Source organism: Bufo gargarizans, chromosome 7, assembly GCF_014858855.1.
Source record: "Bufo gargarizans isolate SCDJY-AF-19 chromosome 7, ASM1485885v1, whole genome shotgun sequence".
NCBI lineage: Eukaryota > Metazoa > Chordata > Amphibia > Anura > Bufonidae > Bufo > Bufo gargarizans.
This window is the reverse complement of record NC_058086.1, coordinates 197,512,329-197,529,435: the sequence shown is the minus strand read 5'-3', so window position 1 is coordinate 197,529,435 and position 17,107 is coordinate 197,512,329. Positions and strand designations below refer to the sequence as shown.

Sequence of the window (17,107 nt, the reverse complement as noted above, 5' to 3'; positions counted from 1 at the left end):
GTCTGCTGCAGCGCTGATCATTGGCTCTACAGACTGGCACACGTGGTGTAACCGCGGATCAGCGCATGCCAGTCACGTGTGAGATGGTCCCGGACGGCCAGCCATGTCCAGGATAGGACGTCCAGTCTGCTGCAGTGCTGATCATTGGCTCTACAGACTGGCACACGTGGTGTAACCGCGGATCAGCGCATGCCAGTCACGTGTGAGATGGTCCCGGACGGCTAGCCATGTCCAGGATAGGACGTCCAGTCTGCTGCAGCGCTGATCATTGGCTCTACAGACTGGCACACGTGGTGTAACCGCGGATCAGCGCACGCCAGTCACGTGTGAGATGGTCCCGGACGGCCAGCCATGTCCAGGATAGGACGTCCAGTCTGCTGCAGTGCTGATCATTGGCTCTACAGACTGGCACACGTGGTGTAACCGCGGATCAGCGCATGCCAGTCACGTGTGAGATGGTCCCGGACGGCCAGCCATGTCCAGGATAGGACGTCCAGTCTGCTGCAGTGCTGATCATTGGCTCTACAGACTGGCACACGTGGTGTAACCGCGGATCAGCGCATGCCAGTCACGTGTGAGATGGTCCCGGACGGCTAGCCATGTCCAGGATAGGACGTCCAGTCTGCTGCAGTGCTGATCATTGGCTCTACAGACTGGCACACGTGGTGTAACCGCGGATCAGCGCACGCCAGTCACGTGTGAGATGGTCCCGGACGGCCAGCCGTGTCCAGGATAGGACGTCCAGTCTGCTGCAGCGCTTATCATTGGCTCTACAGACTGGCACACGTGGTGTAACCGCGGATCAGCGCATGCCAGTCACGTGTGAGATGGTCCCGGACGGCCAGCCGTGTCCAGGATAGGACGTCCAGTCTGCTGCAGCGCTTATCATTGGCTCTACAGACTGGCACACGTGGTGTAACCGCGGATCAGCGCATGCCAGTCACGTGTGAGATGGTCCCGGACGGCCAGCCGTGTCCAGGATAGGACGTCCAGTCTGCTGCAGTGCTGATCATTGGCTCTACAGACTGGCACACGTGGTGTAACCACGGGGCCCCTTCATGCAGTGATCACCTTCAAAATACTCAAGCTTTTTATCGAACTTATGTATCAGTCCGCTTACGGTTCATGTTCGTTCAGACGTTCTGAGCACCCCATCTATAAGGGGTTGTCACTTCTTAGCCGTCAGTGACTGATTTACTGAAGATCTGAAACCGCGGTCCCCAGGGTTCGGGTGCGCCCTCCATCAGACCACGCACACTGCGTGTTCACAAGCTTTTATTCTTTTCAGTCCAGCCCTATAAATGACACAAACTCCCGATCCTACATTTCATGTCCCGTAAAAACATCATAAATAAAATGACATAACCGGACTCGCCATCCCGTACACTATACACCGAATACTCTAGTTTGGGGGGAGGGGGGTTCGGCGGACAGATTCCCTTTAAAGTGTTGGAGCAGGAGCAAAAGGAGGTCCAGGAAGCTGAGATATAAGGAGCTGTTTGCTGGTCCACTCCCTGTGTTTCCTCTGATTCCCCTTTTAACCACTCTTTCCATAACCCCCTAATAGACTTGAATAGAGGGGGGCATAGAGGGTAAAGGCTGTGGAGCACGACAGACCCCGCCGTCTAGATACGGGTGTGTCCACACCGTTCAGGAATTTATGACTTGATTCTTAGGTCGTCTTCTTTCAAATTCATTCTGTTATGAGCGATGCTGTGTTGATCCAGAAGAAGGAACCCTTACATCCCAAACATCATGTTTTCTTAGCGAGACTGTCTAATGCAGGCATTTCCAAACTGCTGCCCTCCAGCTGTTGCAAAACTACAACTCCCAGCATGCCTGGATAGCTTACAGCTATTAGGGCATGCTGGGAGTTGTAGTTTTGCAACAGCTGGAGGGCCGCAGTTTGGATATGACTGGTCTAATGACACTGACCCCAAAGAGGACAGGGCTTCTGCAAATATGGATAAGAGTGGGCGTTTCCGGCAGATTTGGGGAATAATTAGGGGTGGGGCTTAAAACCAAATGAACAGTGTTGAGCGCCACATAAAGCACCAGAGCCCCCCAGGGCTTAATAGGTGGGTCCTCCCCTCATGATGTTCTGGACGGCCCACAACAACCTCACGTGCCCGTACGCTGTATACGCTGGCTGCGGCTCCCCTGAAACGTCAAATTACTGGCAGGAATAAGAGGGCAAGAAAACCCGGTGCGGATCCCTCTTTCTTCTCTGAGGGGTTTTCTTGCCCTCTTATCCTTACTCTGATGGTGAGTCTAGTGGAGACGTCTGCCCCTGGCTGTGCTGGTTTCAGCCCCAGCTCACGTTTTACTCACCACACATTTCATTCTGGGCACAGAACCTGATTTTATTTTGTTGTAAACAAAAACAGGTGAGAATTTTTTTTTATTTTTTTTTTATTTTTTTATTCCATCAGGATGAAATTTATTTTTTCTTTTTTATGAAACGATCTTCAGAATCCGGTTACCTGTGAGCAGAGCTTCTCTAAGTTGTGTCGGGAATACGACACTTGCCGGTACAGGCGGAGGACACAATTTTTGTCCTGATCCCTGACATTTTTTATTTTATTTTTTTGCTGCAGTTTTAAAAATTTGTTGGAGTTGTCACAACTTTCCGTCTTGTATCTCGTCGCAGCGCTTCTGGACAAGGCACCTTCCTTAGACAATATAAGGTCTTTGAGGCATCTTGACTCTCGTCTGTTAAACAAGATGGAAAAATCCAGCCGGTCAGACCCCTCGGGATAAGCGGTGCCAAATTAAGCCCGGGAACCGATTATCCCTCAACTTCCATAGCCAGATTTATAATGGAAAGTTCTTTCTAATAGGATTGTTTTTTTTTTATTTCTTCACCACTTGAGATCTCTGATCACTGTCAGCGAATGAGAAAAGCCTTGAACATAACGGGACTAAAAATGTGTACAGTACTAATGCATCTCACAGCTGAGGGTTTGTTACAGATATTTCCAGCCTTAAAGGGCATCTGTCAGCAGTTCTGTCCCTATGACACTGGCTGACCTGGCTGAAGGAGTCTGTGTTGGTGCCGTGTTCATATGTGCCCACATGGCTGAGAAAAATGATGTTTTAATATATGCAAATGAGCCTCTAGGAGCAACGGGGGCGTTGCCATTGCAGAGAGAGCTGAGCCCATTCTCATTTGCATATACTAAAACTTCATATTTCTCAGCAATGAGGGCACATATGAACACAGGACCAACACAGATGCCTTCAGCTGCCGAGCGCACATGTAACAGGTCAGCCAGTGTCATAGGGGCAAAACTGCTGACAGATGCCCTTTAACAATCCTCTGAGAGTGCAATGCAAGAGCAGAGACCTTTCTCCTGTTGGGAAAGGCTTGTTACTATGTATCCGTTTGGATTCCAGGATGTTTAACTTATGGATACATTTGTGACTTATTAAAGGGATATCCCCACTTTATAGACATGTATGGCATATCCACAAGATACAGAACCCACACCAATCTCCAGAATGAGGGGGGTCTTCTGACCCCTGTCCTGCCTCGTGACACAGCGGCCTCATCCAGGCAGGTGGAGAAGTGGCCGTGCATTTCGGTGGCTCTCCCCAGTCTCTTCTGTCAGTGTCCAGGAGAGGTGTTTGACTGTTTCTGTGGCTCCTGTAGAAGTGAATGTAGTGGACCACCTCTCCATTCTCCACATCAGTGTGGCGGCCAGCAGCTCCCCGGATGGTGGGACTCCCATCCTCTAGACCAGGGATCAGCAACCTCCGGCACTCCAGCTGTTCAGAAACTACAAATACCCGAATTCACTTCTTTGGGAGTTAGACCGAATGCACACGGCCGTGTTCCGCGGCCGAGAGCGGTCCGTGGTATGCCGGGCTGGATTTCTGTTCAGAGCAGGAGCGCACAGCGTCATTGGTTGCTATGACGCTGTGCGCTTCATGCCGCCGCTGCTGTACAGTAATACACTCGTATAGATCATACCAGTCTATTACCGTAGTGCAGCAGCGGCATAAAGTGCACGGCGTCATAGCAACCAATGACGCTGTGCGCTCCTGCTCTGAACAGAAATCCAGCCCGGCATACCACGGACCGCTCTCGGCCGCGGAAGACGGCCGTGTGCATTCGGCCTTAGAAGAACAGCCAAGCATGCTGGGAGTTGTAGTTTCACAGAAACTGGAGTGCAGAAGGTGGCTGGTCCTATCAGATATTCGTTATATCCTGCGGATAATCCATAAATATCTAAGAAGAGCATGTCCATTTAAGTCTATATTTGCTTTCTGCTTCAGAATGTTAACAAGGATGTCGCTGACAGCAAGCAGAGATCTTGAAACTAGTGCGGAACTAAGCCAAAAATGGTATTGAAAAGTTTTTAGAACTTTGCTGTACACCTTTCTATAAAACCCATCGTAAGATGATCTGGACATGGATGTAGATGAGCTGGTCCGGTTCTTCTGGTATGGTGACTGCAGATGTTCCGGGTCCTGGTTGAAACAATCGGATCGTCTGAATAGAAAGTAATTACAATTCATTAACATGCAGAGAACCCGGTGTCCGTGCAATTATCATATGTTGGCGTTAAGTGGCAAAGCGGGGGAGATAAAAGGAGCCGACCTGTAAGTCTGCACTTTGTAAATTATACATAAGGTCTCCTCGGGAGACGCCGCCATCTGCTTCTTCCAGTGATACCGCCTGGAAAGGTCACTCGTTTGAAGTCCTTGTCACTTTTTGTTTGTTTTACCTGTCAGCGTATTAAGGTCCTGGTATTTCCACGGCCAGAAATTCTTTTGCTTGTGCATTTTTTTTATGGGGTGCAAAAACGTAATTCTTGGGAGAAGCAGTAAATATAGCAGACTGCCATTAATGAGCCTATTGTTTCATTAACCTATTACCTACTCTGGTCACATCCAAAGCTGCATTCAAGAATTCTGAGCTTCCATCAGCCCCTGCTGGTTCAGTGTCTGTGATAATACAGCTGATAAGCACTGGCCACTGATTTGATGACAGCTCTGTCTGCCCACAAGTCAGAGATCAGAGTGTCATGACTTGTGTAAAAGTCACAATTGTTGCTGCTGTTTTTGGGGGACCTTGCTGTGGAGCCGGATTACTGACTTGGATAATCAGCGGTAAGCTCTTCACTCGGAGGGCTCAGCTAAACGGTTAGGAGCCTGTCAGCACAGTGCTGACTGATTCCAAATAGCAACAGGCAGAATCTTGAATACTGCTCTGGAGGTGACTGGAGTATGAGACATGAAGAAGTGACAAAGTGATCCCACATGTTGATGGGTAATTCTAAGCGTGGGGCAAATGTGTCAGGACGCCACAGTTTTAGGTTCCTTTTACCACCAAACAGTGACTTGGAAAAGGATGATTCCCCCTTAAGATCCCCATGGTCCATATAAGTCTCCAGTTTCCTTCAGAAGTTACATATGGAGACTGCAGCCAATTATAATCTGAGCGGTTTCAGCAGGGTCATCGTAGAGATGTCCGGGGGTCTTATTCTGAATAAAATTTCTGGGTGGTATTTTTACTTTAAATAAAGAGCACCAATCAGAAGGAACAACTGAGGAATACCAGGTAAACTGTCTGATAGGGTCGATCCTGCTGATAAAATTCATACCTGCCTTGTATTTTTTATGCAGGTGAGGGTTTGAGTGGCAGCCACCCAATAGGTGGCACTAGAGTGGCAGCCTGTCCAGTGGGCGGCACTAGAGTGGCAGCCTGTCCAGTGGGCGGCACTAGAGAGGCAGCCGTCCAGTGGGTGGCACTAGAGAGGCAGCCGTCCAGTAGGTGGCACTAGAGAGGCAGCCGTCCAGTAGGTGGCACTAGAGAGGCAGCCGTCCAGTAGGCCGCACTAGAGAGGCAGCCGTCGAGTAGGTGGCATTAGAGAGGCAGCCGTCGAGTAGGTGGCATTAGAGAGGCAGCCGTCCAATAGGTGGCACTAGAGAGGCAGCCGTCCAGTAGGTGGCATTAGAGGCAGCCCTCCAGTAGGTGGCATTAGAGGCAGCCCTCCAGTAGGTGGCACTAGAGAGGCAGCCCTCCAGTAGGTGGCACTAGAGAGGCAGCCCTCCAGTAGGTGGCACTAGAGAGGCAGCCCGTCCAGTGGGCGGCACTAGAGAGGCAGCCCGTCCAGTGGGCGGCACTAGAGAGGCAGCCCGTCCAGTGGGCGGCACTAGAGAGGCAGCCCGTCCAGTGGCGGCACTAGAGAGGCAGCCCGTCCAGTGGGCGGCACTAGAGAGGCAGCCCGTCCAGTGGGCGGCACTAGAGAGGCAGCCCGTCCAGTGGGCGGCACTAGAGAGGCAGCCCGTCCAGTGGGCGGCACTAGAGAGGCAGCCCGTCCAGTGGGCGGCACTAGAGAGGCAGCCCGTCCAGTGGGCGGCACTAGAGAGGCAGCCCGTCCAGTGGGCGGCACTAGAGAGGCAGCCCGTCCAGTGGGCGGCACTAGAGAGGCAGCCCGTCCAGTGGGCGGCACTAGAGAGGCAGCCCGTCCAGTGGGCGGCACTAGAGAGGCAGCCCGTCCAGTGGGCGGCACTAGAGAGGCAGCCCGTCCAGTGGGCGGCACTAGAGAGGCAGCCCGTCCAGTGGGCGGCACTAGAGAGGCAGCCCGTCCAGTGGGCGGCACTAGAGAGGCAGCCCGTCCAGTGGGCGGCACTAGAGAGGCAGCCCGTCCAGTGGGCGGCACTAGAGAGGCAGCCCGTCCAGTGGGCGGCACTAGAGAGGCAGCCCGTCCAGTGGGCGGCACTAGAGAGGCAGCCCGTCCAGTGGGCGGCACTAGAGAGGCAGCCCGTCCAGTGGGCGGCACTAGAGAGGCAGCCCGTCCAGTGGGCGGCACTAGAGAGGCAGCCCGCCCAGTGGGCGGCACTAGAGAGGCAGCCCGCCCAGTGGGCGGCACTAGAGAGGCAGCCCGCCCAGTGGGCGGCACTAGAGAGGCAGCCCGCCCAGTGGGCGGCACTAGAGAGGCAGCCCGCCCAGTGGGCGGCACTAGAGAGGCAGCCCGCCCAGTGGGCGGCACTAGAGAGGCAGCCCGCCCAGTGGGCGGCACTAGAGAGGCAGCCCGTCCAGTGGGCGGCACTAGAGAGGCAGCCCGTCCAGTGGGCTGCCTATTGTTCCCCAACATCTCCCAAAGCTAGTGGTGGTGTTTTTATTTTTCCAAAACCTTTCTTCCCTCCTAGATGAGGTGCGCGGTGCTGCTGACATCTGATCTGTTGATGAAGCCTTACAAATACATCTCCCTCATTGCCAACAAAATCCAGTATCTGTAATAAATCATGAAAGTTTTTATTTATTTTATCATTTTAATTTGCGCTACATGGAAACTGTCAACAAGCAGTCTAGCCGTGCCCTCAGGTTTTACTGCACAGCGCCGCCACTTGGTGTACAGAGTACCATAAAGCATGGAGCCGTGTTAGGGTGCCTTCACACAGTGCGGATTACACACGTTTTTTATTTTTCTCAGTACCAGCAAAGCGTGTGAGCAGACAGATCTCGCGCAGACTTTGCTCTTTTCTAAGCTGCAGACGTTCACCTGTGCGGAATTTGAAATCTGCAGCAAGTAAAATGTTGATTTGTTTTTCTTGTGCCAAGAATTGCACAAAAACAGAATAAATAGTGCAGATTTGAGTGCTTTTTTTCTTTGCAGTTTTGGGTCAGTTTTTCTGCACGCACATCTGCGCCGTGTGCAGCCACTTACAGTTCTGTGCACAGCTACTGGGGTGAGGGTTCCGGCAGTCAGACCCAAAGCGTTGGCGCGTCCTAGTTCTACTCCTGTAGGGTATGAAAACACTGGGAGGTTTCGCTGCTGATCTTCCATCTGGAATCTGCAGGCAGAAAGTCTACAACGCGTAGCAGCAACATGGATGAGATTTTACCAGATCTCATCCATATTATGTAAAAAAAAAATCCCTGCAAAATCGGCATATAAAATGACTTGCGGTGAGGATTTCGGCTGCATGTCAATCTGTGTTTTAGATTTCACGCTTTGTAATGCATGGTGTGAAATCTGCAGCAAAATCCATGACAAATCCACACAAGGATTTTACAGCAGACCGTTCACATCCATCCCTGTCCCCATTGGGGCTCACAATCTAAATTCCGAATTAGCCTATCTGTTTTTGGAGTGTGGGAGGAAACCCGTGCAAGCATAAGGAGAACGTGCCCGCTCCTGTCAGATGTTGTCCTTGGTTGGATTTGAATCCAGGACTCCGTGCTGAATGTGCTGTCCATACATCAGGTTAAACGAAAGGCGCATGAGTATGGTGACGCGGGGTGCACAGGTTCAGTCTCGCATGGACTGGATGACTGGATCTACAGATGTGTATGCTGCCTCTTTCTCAGACCAGTATGGCGCTTAGGCTACAGTCATACGAGTTGTGTCTGGCTTTGTGGACTCCAGTGGCTTTAATGGATTCACTGGGACTAGACATACACTTTAAACTTTTAAAGTAAAGCTAGCCATACACTTTAGCCTGATGTTGTTCACCACATAGCCACACTTCCATGTCTTCTAATAGTCGGAGGGAAATAAGCAGCTGTCAGACGCCTCTGGTGGCGACTAATCCCCCTTGAAAATAAAGTGTTGGACTTTTTGAAATCCAACTTGCCCAACCCTTCTTTTTACTGATATATACAGGTTGGGGCACCACCATTAGATGGTTCTTGGGTAAGGCGTCGATCTATTTTGTATGTCTTCCAGGGTTGTTTTTACAAAGGACTTTTGCTTCCTTCCACAGGATAGAGGATTAGTGTCTGATTGTTGAAGGTCCGACCACTGGGACCTCATCATTCATGACAATGAAGGTCCAGGAGTCTCCTTGGTGTATGGAGCGGTAGTGCATATTCATGACCACTGCTCCGCTCACTCTCTGGCAGTCCCATAAAATTGAATGGTGCAGTGGTCGGTTCACATGGGACCTTTGCTCTCATGATCGATGGAGGTCCCTGCTGTTGGGCCCCCAGCAATTACACACTTATCACCAGTGGTTTAGATGGGAAAAGCTTATATTTAGATTTGTCATAGAGACATGGCAGGTGGCCATATTGGTGGAGGAGCCCTGCTCCTCGCTAGAACTAAAGGGTTGTGATGATCGTACGAAAGCCATGCCCTATTGACTTCACTGGGGGAATGCTATTGGACCATCATAGCTTCTGTTGAGAGCTTGAAAGAGCATCACAATCCCTACAGTCTAGAGATTGGTGGAGACCATTAATACTGTGTGACATAAGAGAAGATAGGAAGCTGACTGTATGAACTGCACCGTCTATATGGCACGATAGTCTTGAAGCTGTAAGGGCTCCTTTACACGAGCGTGTGAGAGAGGGATCCTGCACTCTGGACTACAGAAGTGCACGGCATTATCATGATTAATAATGTTGTGTGCCTCTGTGTGACCTTTCTGTAATGGAATCATACTGACATAAAGCTGTCAGTATAATTCTGTAGATACAAGTCACACAGAGGCACACTGCATTATCAATCATGATAATCTTGTGCGCTTGCTAAGTCTAGAACGCACAATCCCTCTCTCACATGGAGCATAATTCGTGTGAAAGAGCCCTAATAGGCTGCAGTATTGGCTCATATCTGGCTTGGCAGATGCCTCCATGGATCAGCACCTCATGTGCTTCATCTTCAGATCTACAGCACTTAATGAAGTTCTCACTAAATAATGCAACTGGAAGCTCCAGATATTCGTAGAAATTAACAGTCTCCGTAGTGCATTTTAATTGCTTTGGCCAAGATAGCTTTTAGTTCCGCAGTGCAGCCTTCCTTCATCATTTTTGTGGTTAAGTCTCTGCTTATGAAACACATAAGTCAACCCAATGAAAAGATGCTGTAAGCCGAGGGTAGCAGCCCGTAAAATAGAGTAGAACAATATCTAGGCCTTCAGGTTGGTGAGTATTTTGTGTCATTTTTAACAGGTTACTCCATAAACTGGGAGCATGTCATAGTGTGATGGTGCAGGGAATGGCTTGTTTTTGCTTTTGGATACTTTAACTCTCTGGACAGATGTTTTTGGGGGCTCGACTGAAAATGGTTCAAGAGCTGTCTGGCAGCATGATCAACCCTATTAAACCAGGCATACTGCTTAGTAGGCCTCATCATGCTGATTAAAACTATTTCTTCCTTTTGTCTGTTAAACAGCTGCAGTGATACCTGCGTTTTTATTGCATATGCAAAGGAGCTTGTTGGATCACCAGGGTGCGTAGCTGAATCTTTGGAGCACTGCTGTTGTATCACCCCTTTGCTATGCACACTCCCCCCTCCCCTTGATTGACGGGGCTAAACATCAGTATGCTGTGTCATAGCATGTGCATATCATATACACTACTTAATATACCCTTACCATAATAAAAAAAAGAGTGGGTTTCTGTGCTATTACTGCTTTATACATGCACAATATATAATTATAAAGCCACCAGTAATATTAGCTTTCTAAGCATAGAAAAAAAACATTATTCCTAATAGGATAAGGCTGTAGCCTGGAGGTAAGTGGTCTGTCTTTATATTTTTTTTTTTTTTTTTTTTTCTCCCTCATATAACCCATAATAAAATGCTACAGCCTTAGTATATAGAGAATAGTGATTTTTTTTTATACTTAGAAAGCTAAAACATATTACTAGTTTATTCACAGCCACAATATATGATTACAAAGAAACCAGTGTATGTGTCTCTCTCTCTCTCTATATATATATATATATATATATATATATATATATATATATATACACATACACACACACACACACACACACGTTTCTTTGTAATCATATATTGTGGCTGTGAATAAACTAGTAATAGGTATTAGCTTTCTAAGTATAAAAAAATCACTATTCTCTATATACTAAGGCTGTAGCATTTTATTATGGGTTATATGAGGGAGAAAAAAATAACTGAAGAAAATAGATCTAGAAGTCTCTTCTAGGACTTAAACGTTGGATCTCTACATGCAAGGCTGACCTTCTAATTATTGTAAGGCTATAGCACGCAGTGTATATATATGTATTTGCTAGAGTACAGCTCTGCCCTCCGCATGCTGATGTCTGTTAATCAAGGGGAGAGGGTAGTGTGCAGAGCACAAGGGTGTTACAACAGCAGTGCTCCGAGGAGTCCGCCCCATCCCTGGTGCTCTAACATGCTCATTTGCATACGAATACAAACAGCTGATATAGAGACAAAAGAAAGGTATCGTTCTAATCAGCTTGATCAACACTCCCAGGCAGTATACCTGGTTTAATAGGATTGATCATGCTGATAGAGGCTCGTTAATATCAGGAAAATTCCACTAATCTGGCATCCAAAAGTCTGGTGTTCTCATGGACATATTTATGGAGGTGGTTGCATCAGACTTGTAGAATTTGAACCCTCAGGTGCTCGACATGGAGTCCTAAATTTGCTTTTTCCCAGTTATTGTCTTTCCTTTTCCAAGCTGACCTGTAAAAGGAGCTTGTCGCCAGGTTTTATCCTCGTAAACCTTTCCCACCATTTTGTCTGACATGAAAAGACTGTTCTAAAGTTACAGCTATTAGTCCCTCTAAGCGCTGCATACCTTACAGAACAAAGCCGATCACTCTGTGAGACTGGAACCAGCGCTTGTGCAGAACGACGATGATGCCTCTGCCCACACAAGGGAAAACGCACTGCGCATGCATCAGTTCTCTGCTGGAACGGCCAGTGGATGACATTGGAGGTGTCATCTATACCAGTCAACAGACCAGGGTCTGACTTACAGCCCCTAAACTTTCCACCGAACCCACAATTTTAGGTGTATGGGCACTTGTAACGAAGATTCTTCAGGACACTTGGAAGGTCTGAATACGCTCTGCAGACACTTGAGCTCTCATTACCATGTGACGCGTGAGTTTCTCAAAGTTTGTTTTCAAAGTTATTCGGCTCTGCAAAGGACTAATAGCTTTAGAAAGCTTTTTTTCATGTCAGACATGGTGGTCGGCGGTTTATAGGCGTAAAAACTGGAGAGAGGTTTCCTTTTAAGCTTAATCAATCATACGTCAGATCGTCCCACCAGCAATGTGCTAGAACTAAACTGGCACCTTCAGCGCATATATTTTTTAAAAATTTTCACAGTTTCTCAAAGGGAGTGTACTCGGCTGATGTCTAGTTTCAGCCAAAGATTCAATGTGACGAAGCACTTTTGTGTCAGTCTGCTGTCAGCCAAAATTGTCCAAGTTAGCTATTTTGGCCAAACCTTTTTCTTGGGTCTTTTCGCCTTCAGAGCCATATAACCGTAAAGATCTGACAGTCTAGCCTTCCATTTTGCCGTGTATGCCATATTATGGGAATCTTGCCATGTTTCCTATTGAACTGAAGTCGGTCGGCTCTCAAAAAGTTTGCTTCTGCTGCAGGTTATACGAGTGGTAAATTTAAAACTATGTTGAAAGTTTTTGTGTCACTTCTTGGTTTTTGTGGTATGTAGTTTCAAACAGCCCTTATTGTTTCATTTTTACAAGAGGCGCAACTTTAGAATGGCCTGTGCACCCAGGAAGAGGAAAGAGAAATTTTCCCCTCTCGAACTCGAAATTTTGGTGGCCGAAGTAACCAAACATCACTCGAAACTCTACGGAAGTGAGAGAGTAAATCTGAGCCAACCAGCTAGAGAAAGGATCTGGTTAGAAATTGCCAAGAAAATCAATTCAGTGGCCCGATCTCCCAGAACCACTAGAGACTTGAGAAGGCGATGGGATGACATGAAGAGACGGACTAAGGAAAAGCTGGCAATCATAAAACGGTCGGTTGTGACCACAGGTGGTGTGACCAGGAACTGTAGCCCTTCGCTTCTACACAATGATACAAATAGTGATATTTATCCTGGATATGGAGGCGAAGATGATGATGACGATCATGACGACATCGATGTGGAAGTTGACGCCCCACATATTGCTCTGGAGCTTCAGTCAGGTAAAAACGTCTGGAGCAACCAAAGCTCTTAGACTTATAGTTGGTGGCAAAGCGGTAGACCTTTTAATCGATGTTACCAGTCGTTTTGTAGTTTTTAAGCTTTTTTCTACATTGGCAGAGTTGTTGTATGGCTTGGCTATAACTAGTAGCCTTATGACAAAAGGAAAGAAAATTAAATCAGTGCTTGAGTGTAGTGGTTGGGGTCAGTGATCAATGAGTAGTAGCTGGGGGTCATTCAAGTGTTGAGCTTCGTAATTTGTTAGTTAATTTTCTTCTCTGTGGATACTAATTTTGCATTGGTCATGTTTTCGACACAGGTTTTTTTTTTTTTTTACCGTTAGTAATTTCATTTATTTATTTAATTTTTTTTAATTCCCACAGATGAGGAGGAAAATGGCCCTGGTTGTACATGGGTACCCCTAAAAACAATAGAAATGGCTGTTTCAAATGAACCCGATATGTCTGATCATCCTGTGATCATTCAGACTTCTGCTTCTTCTCCATCTCCTCCATCCTCTCCTCAGATCCAGATGAAATCAAGCTACATGAGGAGACTTTCTCCAGCAACTCCGCACATGCGCCGGAATCAAGAAGTCTCCGATTTTGAAAAACAGTTGATGGAGAGTCAGATACAACAGAACACGCTTTTATCGTCTTGGTATCAGCAACAAACATCCCTTATGGTCCAGCAAAACCTCATACTGGAGAACCTTGTAGAACAAAGCCGACGCTTGGCAGACAATGTGGAGTCTTTAAACCGGACCTTGGAAAAAATGGTGGATGGGAACCATTTGCACAGGGAGACGGTTCATTTTGTACAGGAACGTAAGCAAGGTCCTTCCACCACCCGACCAACTCCCCGAACAGCTAGTGGCGAGTCTGGTGGTCCCTCCGGAACGGAAGCATACTCCGGTATGATCTTGAAAGTCGAAGAAGAACTGTAGAGTCGTTTTGTTTCTTTGGAAAAAGTTAATGACTTGAGAACAATTTCCATATTCTTGGACAATTAAAGGAAAAAAAACTAAAAACTTTTTCCTCTTGCTAGATTAATAGCGGACAGATACTTTCCTTATACATTGCATACATAGAGCCATTTTTGTAGGTTGTGAGAAACATTGTGCATATTTTCTATCTGGATTTATCGGTTTGTGAGAAAATATTTTGTACGTGTTCTTTTTATTCTAAGATAATATTTTTCTTACATAAGTAAAACGAAAAAAAAAAGAACAAAAAATTAATTAAAAAACACCCCCACGTACTTATCATGCTGAATAAGTAGTCCAACTGAATGACTGTAATGCATCATTTATGAGTAGCTAATATGAGGATTGTGTCAGAATCGCACTAGAAAACGGCATTACGGAACGGACGCTATTTCCTAGCAATACGACTTGCCTCACGAAGGCATATATATATATATGCAGAGTCTGGTTTTTTTTTTTTTTTTTTTTTTTCAGATTATTATTTTTTAGCTTTTTTAGAAAAATATTACAATTTAAAAACCAACCTTCCGCTAAATATTTTAAAATGTTTCACCCAAGTGCTGACTAGGGCACAATAATTTCCGCCTTGTCTACCTTGTATTTATTTAGTGACCCATACAAGTCCGTATCCTATTCTATTCCGTATCCCTCAAATATCTATGGTGCTGGAAGTTCAAGTTCATAGAACCATGGGGGTCCATCTGGAATAAATGGACTCTTAAAGAACACAAACATTTTTATATACATATATATATATTTTTTAATCTGCCATTTCCCCCTCTTCGTGCTCAAAAATGTCTTATGATGAGACAATTGGCTTCACCCGCCCCATTAAGGCCCACCTTCTTAGGTAAGCCACACCTGCTCCATTGCCTGTCAAAAACGGAAGCGATCATGAGATGAATCCTGTTGTTTGAACTGTTTCTGAAACTTGTAGAAAATCATGCAAACTGACAAAACGTGTGGTCAAGTTCATCTAGGTTTACTGTTCCTTTAAACACCAGTACAATGTTGCCCGTATGAATTGACCGATTTCCTATTGAAGGCCTGGCGCTGAGCTTAACGTCACTCTATTTTTACGGTGTGCGGTATATAGACAAAAACGTTTGGCACTTTCCTACCGGCAACATTCTGCAAGATACATTTACCTAGCAAAGCGTTGAAAAGATGGCAAAGTGATTTTTTTTTTATACTTTTTTCCTTTGTAAGGATTACCCTATTATATAAATATAAACTATTTTTCTGGTAGTTTAGAATATGTATAATGTACACGCAGTCTTTTAATCCTAGTCACCACCCCCCCCTTTTTTTTTTTAAATCATGCAGGAAATGTGCATCACAATTATCCCTTTTTGTATATTTTTACTTTTTTTGTTTTGACCTGTTTAAATATTCTTTACATGAAGGTTACTTAGTTGCTCGGTGCAAACTGCCTTGTTGTGGAATGTCTTAGGACCTGTTACAAAAAGAGATGTAATGCAAATAATTCACGGTATCGGTGGCCAGGTTTGGCAGAACGGAAGGTTTGTTGATGTAGGAGGACTTAAAATTTTTTGATAAAGCAACATAAAAAAAACACCCTTCATGGTTCTGGGGTGCACAGGCCTTCTCTTAGTGACTGTACAACTGTAAATTTACAGTAAAAACTGTCAATTTCAGGCCAAGTATACATGGCTTCCCCGAGCCAATAAGTCGAAAAACTTCTCCAGGAGTCTTAACACTTGCTACCAGCGTGAATGCAGTTGTGACTTTCCTAGTTATAAAAAAAAACAAAAAAAAATTCTTTATGGTTCCTGTATATACAATACTCACTTTTGTCTTTTTTTACATTTTTGATTATTGTCTTTTATTATTTGAGCTTTATTTTTTATTTCTTTTATTCTTTTTTTGTGTGTGCTCTTTTGTTTTATTTCTCTCCCTCAAGTATTTAATCTTAATCCTTGTGTTACAAAAGTGCATATCAGTCATTCTTTCCCATGATGCACTGGTGCAGTTTTTTTTTCTGTTGGTTAATAAATACCGTATTTTTCGCCCCTTGAAGATGCCCCCTTTTTTTTTTAAGGAGGAAAATAAGAAAATATTTTTCATCAGACCTCAGCTAAGAACCCCAATGTTAATCATACCTCATCTTTGACACCCAATGTTAATCATACCTCATCTTTGACACCCAATGTAAATCAGACCTCAGATCAGACCCCCAATGTAAATCAGACCTCAGATCAGACCCCCAATGTAAATCAGACCTCAGATCAGACCCCCAATGTAAATCAGACCTCAGATCAGACCCCCAATGTAAATCAGACCTCAGATCAGACCCCCAATGTAAATCAGACCTCAGATCAGACCCCCAATGTAGATCAGACCTCAGATCAGACCCCCAATGTAAATCAGACCTCAGATCAGACCCCCAATGTAAATCAGACCTCAGATCAGACCCCCAATGTAAATCAGACCTCAGATCAGACCCCCAATGTAAATCAGACCTCAGATCAGACAACCAATGTAAATCAGACCTCATATCAGACCCCCAATGTAAATCAGACCTCAGATCAGACCCCCAATGTAAATCAGACCTCAGATCAGACCCCCAATGTAAATCAGACCTCAGATCAGACCCCCAATGTAGATCAGACCTCAGATCAGACCCCCAATGTAGATCAGACCTCAGATCAGACCCCCAATGTAGATCAGACCTCAGATCAGACCCCCAATGTAGATCAGACCCCCAATTTAAATCAGACTTCAGCCAATCAGACCCCCAATCAAACCTCAGATCAGACTCTCAATGTTAATTAGTGCTGAGCTCAAACCCCCAATGTTAATCAGACGTCATCTCAGACACCCAATCTAAATCAAACCTCAGATCAGACCCCCAATGTTAAGCAGACCTCAGATCAGACCCCCAATGTTAAGCAGACGTCATCTCAGACATCCAATGTTAAGCAGACCTCAGCTCAGACCCCCAATCAGATCTCAGATCAGACTCTCAATGTTAATACTCAGTTCAGACCCCTAATGTTAAATAGACCTCAGATCAGACCCCCAGTGTTAATTCCTACTCAGATCAGACCCCCAGTGTTAATTCCTACTCAGATCAGACCCCCAGTGTTAATTCCTACTCAGATCAGACCCCCAGTGTTAATTCCTACTCAGATCAGACCCCAATGTTAATTAGTAACTCGGATCCCATATGTTAATCAGACCTCAGATCAGAGCTCAAAT

The 17,107-nt window shown here is 46.0% G+C and overlaps 1 protein-coding gene across 3 annotated transcripts in view; it reads left to right on the top strand.

The window, feature by feature from the left end:
• Positions 1–15,960, top strand: part of LOC122943410 (t-SNARE domain-containing protein 1-like) — a 153,103-nt gene extending 137,143 nt beyond the window's left edge. For all 3 annotated transcript variants that reach the window (XM_044301126.1, XM_044301125.1, XM_044301127.1), the window contains 2 exons: positions 12,455–12,902; positions 13,284–15,960. In XM_044301126.1, the coding sequence (XP_044157061.1) occupies positions 12,455–12,902; positions 13,284–13,846 (1,011 nt within the window). In that variant the 3' untranslated portion in view covers positions 13,847–15,960. The remainder of the gene's footprint in view (positions 1–12,454; positions 12,903–13,283) is intronic.
• The last annotated feature ends 1,147 nt before the right edge of the window (positions 15,961–17,107 follow it).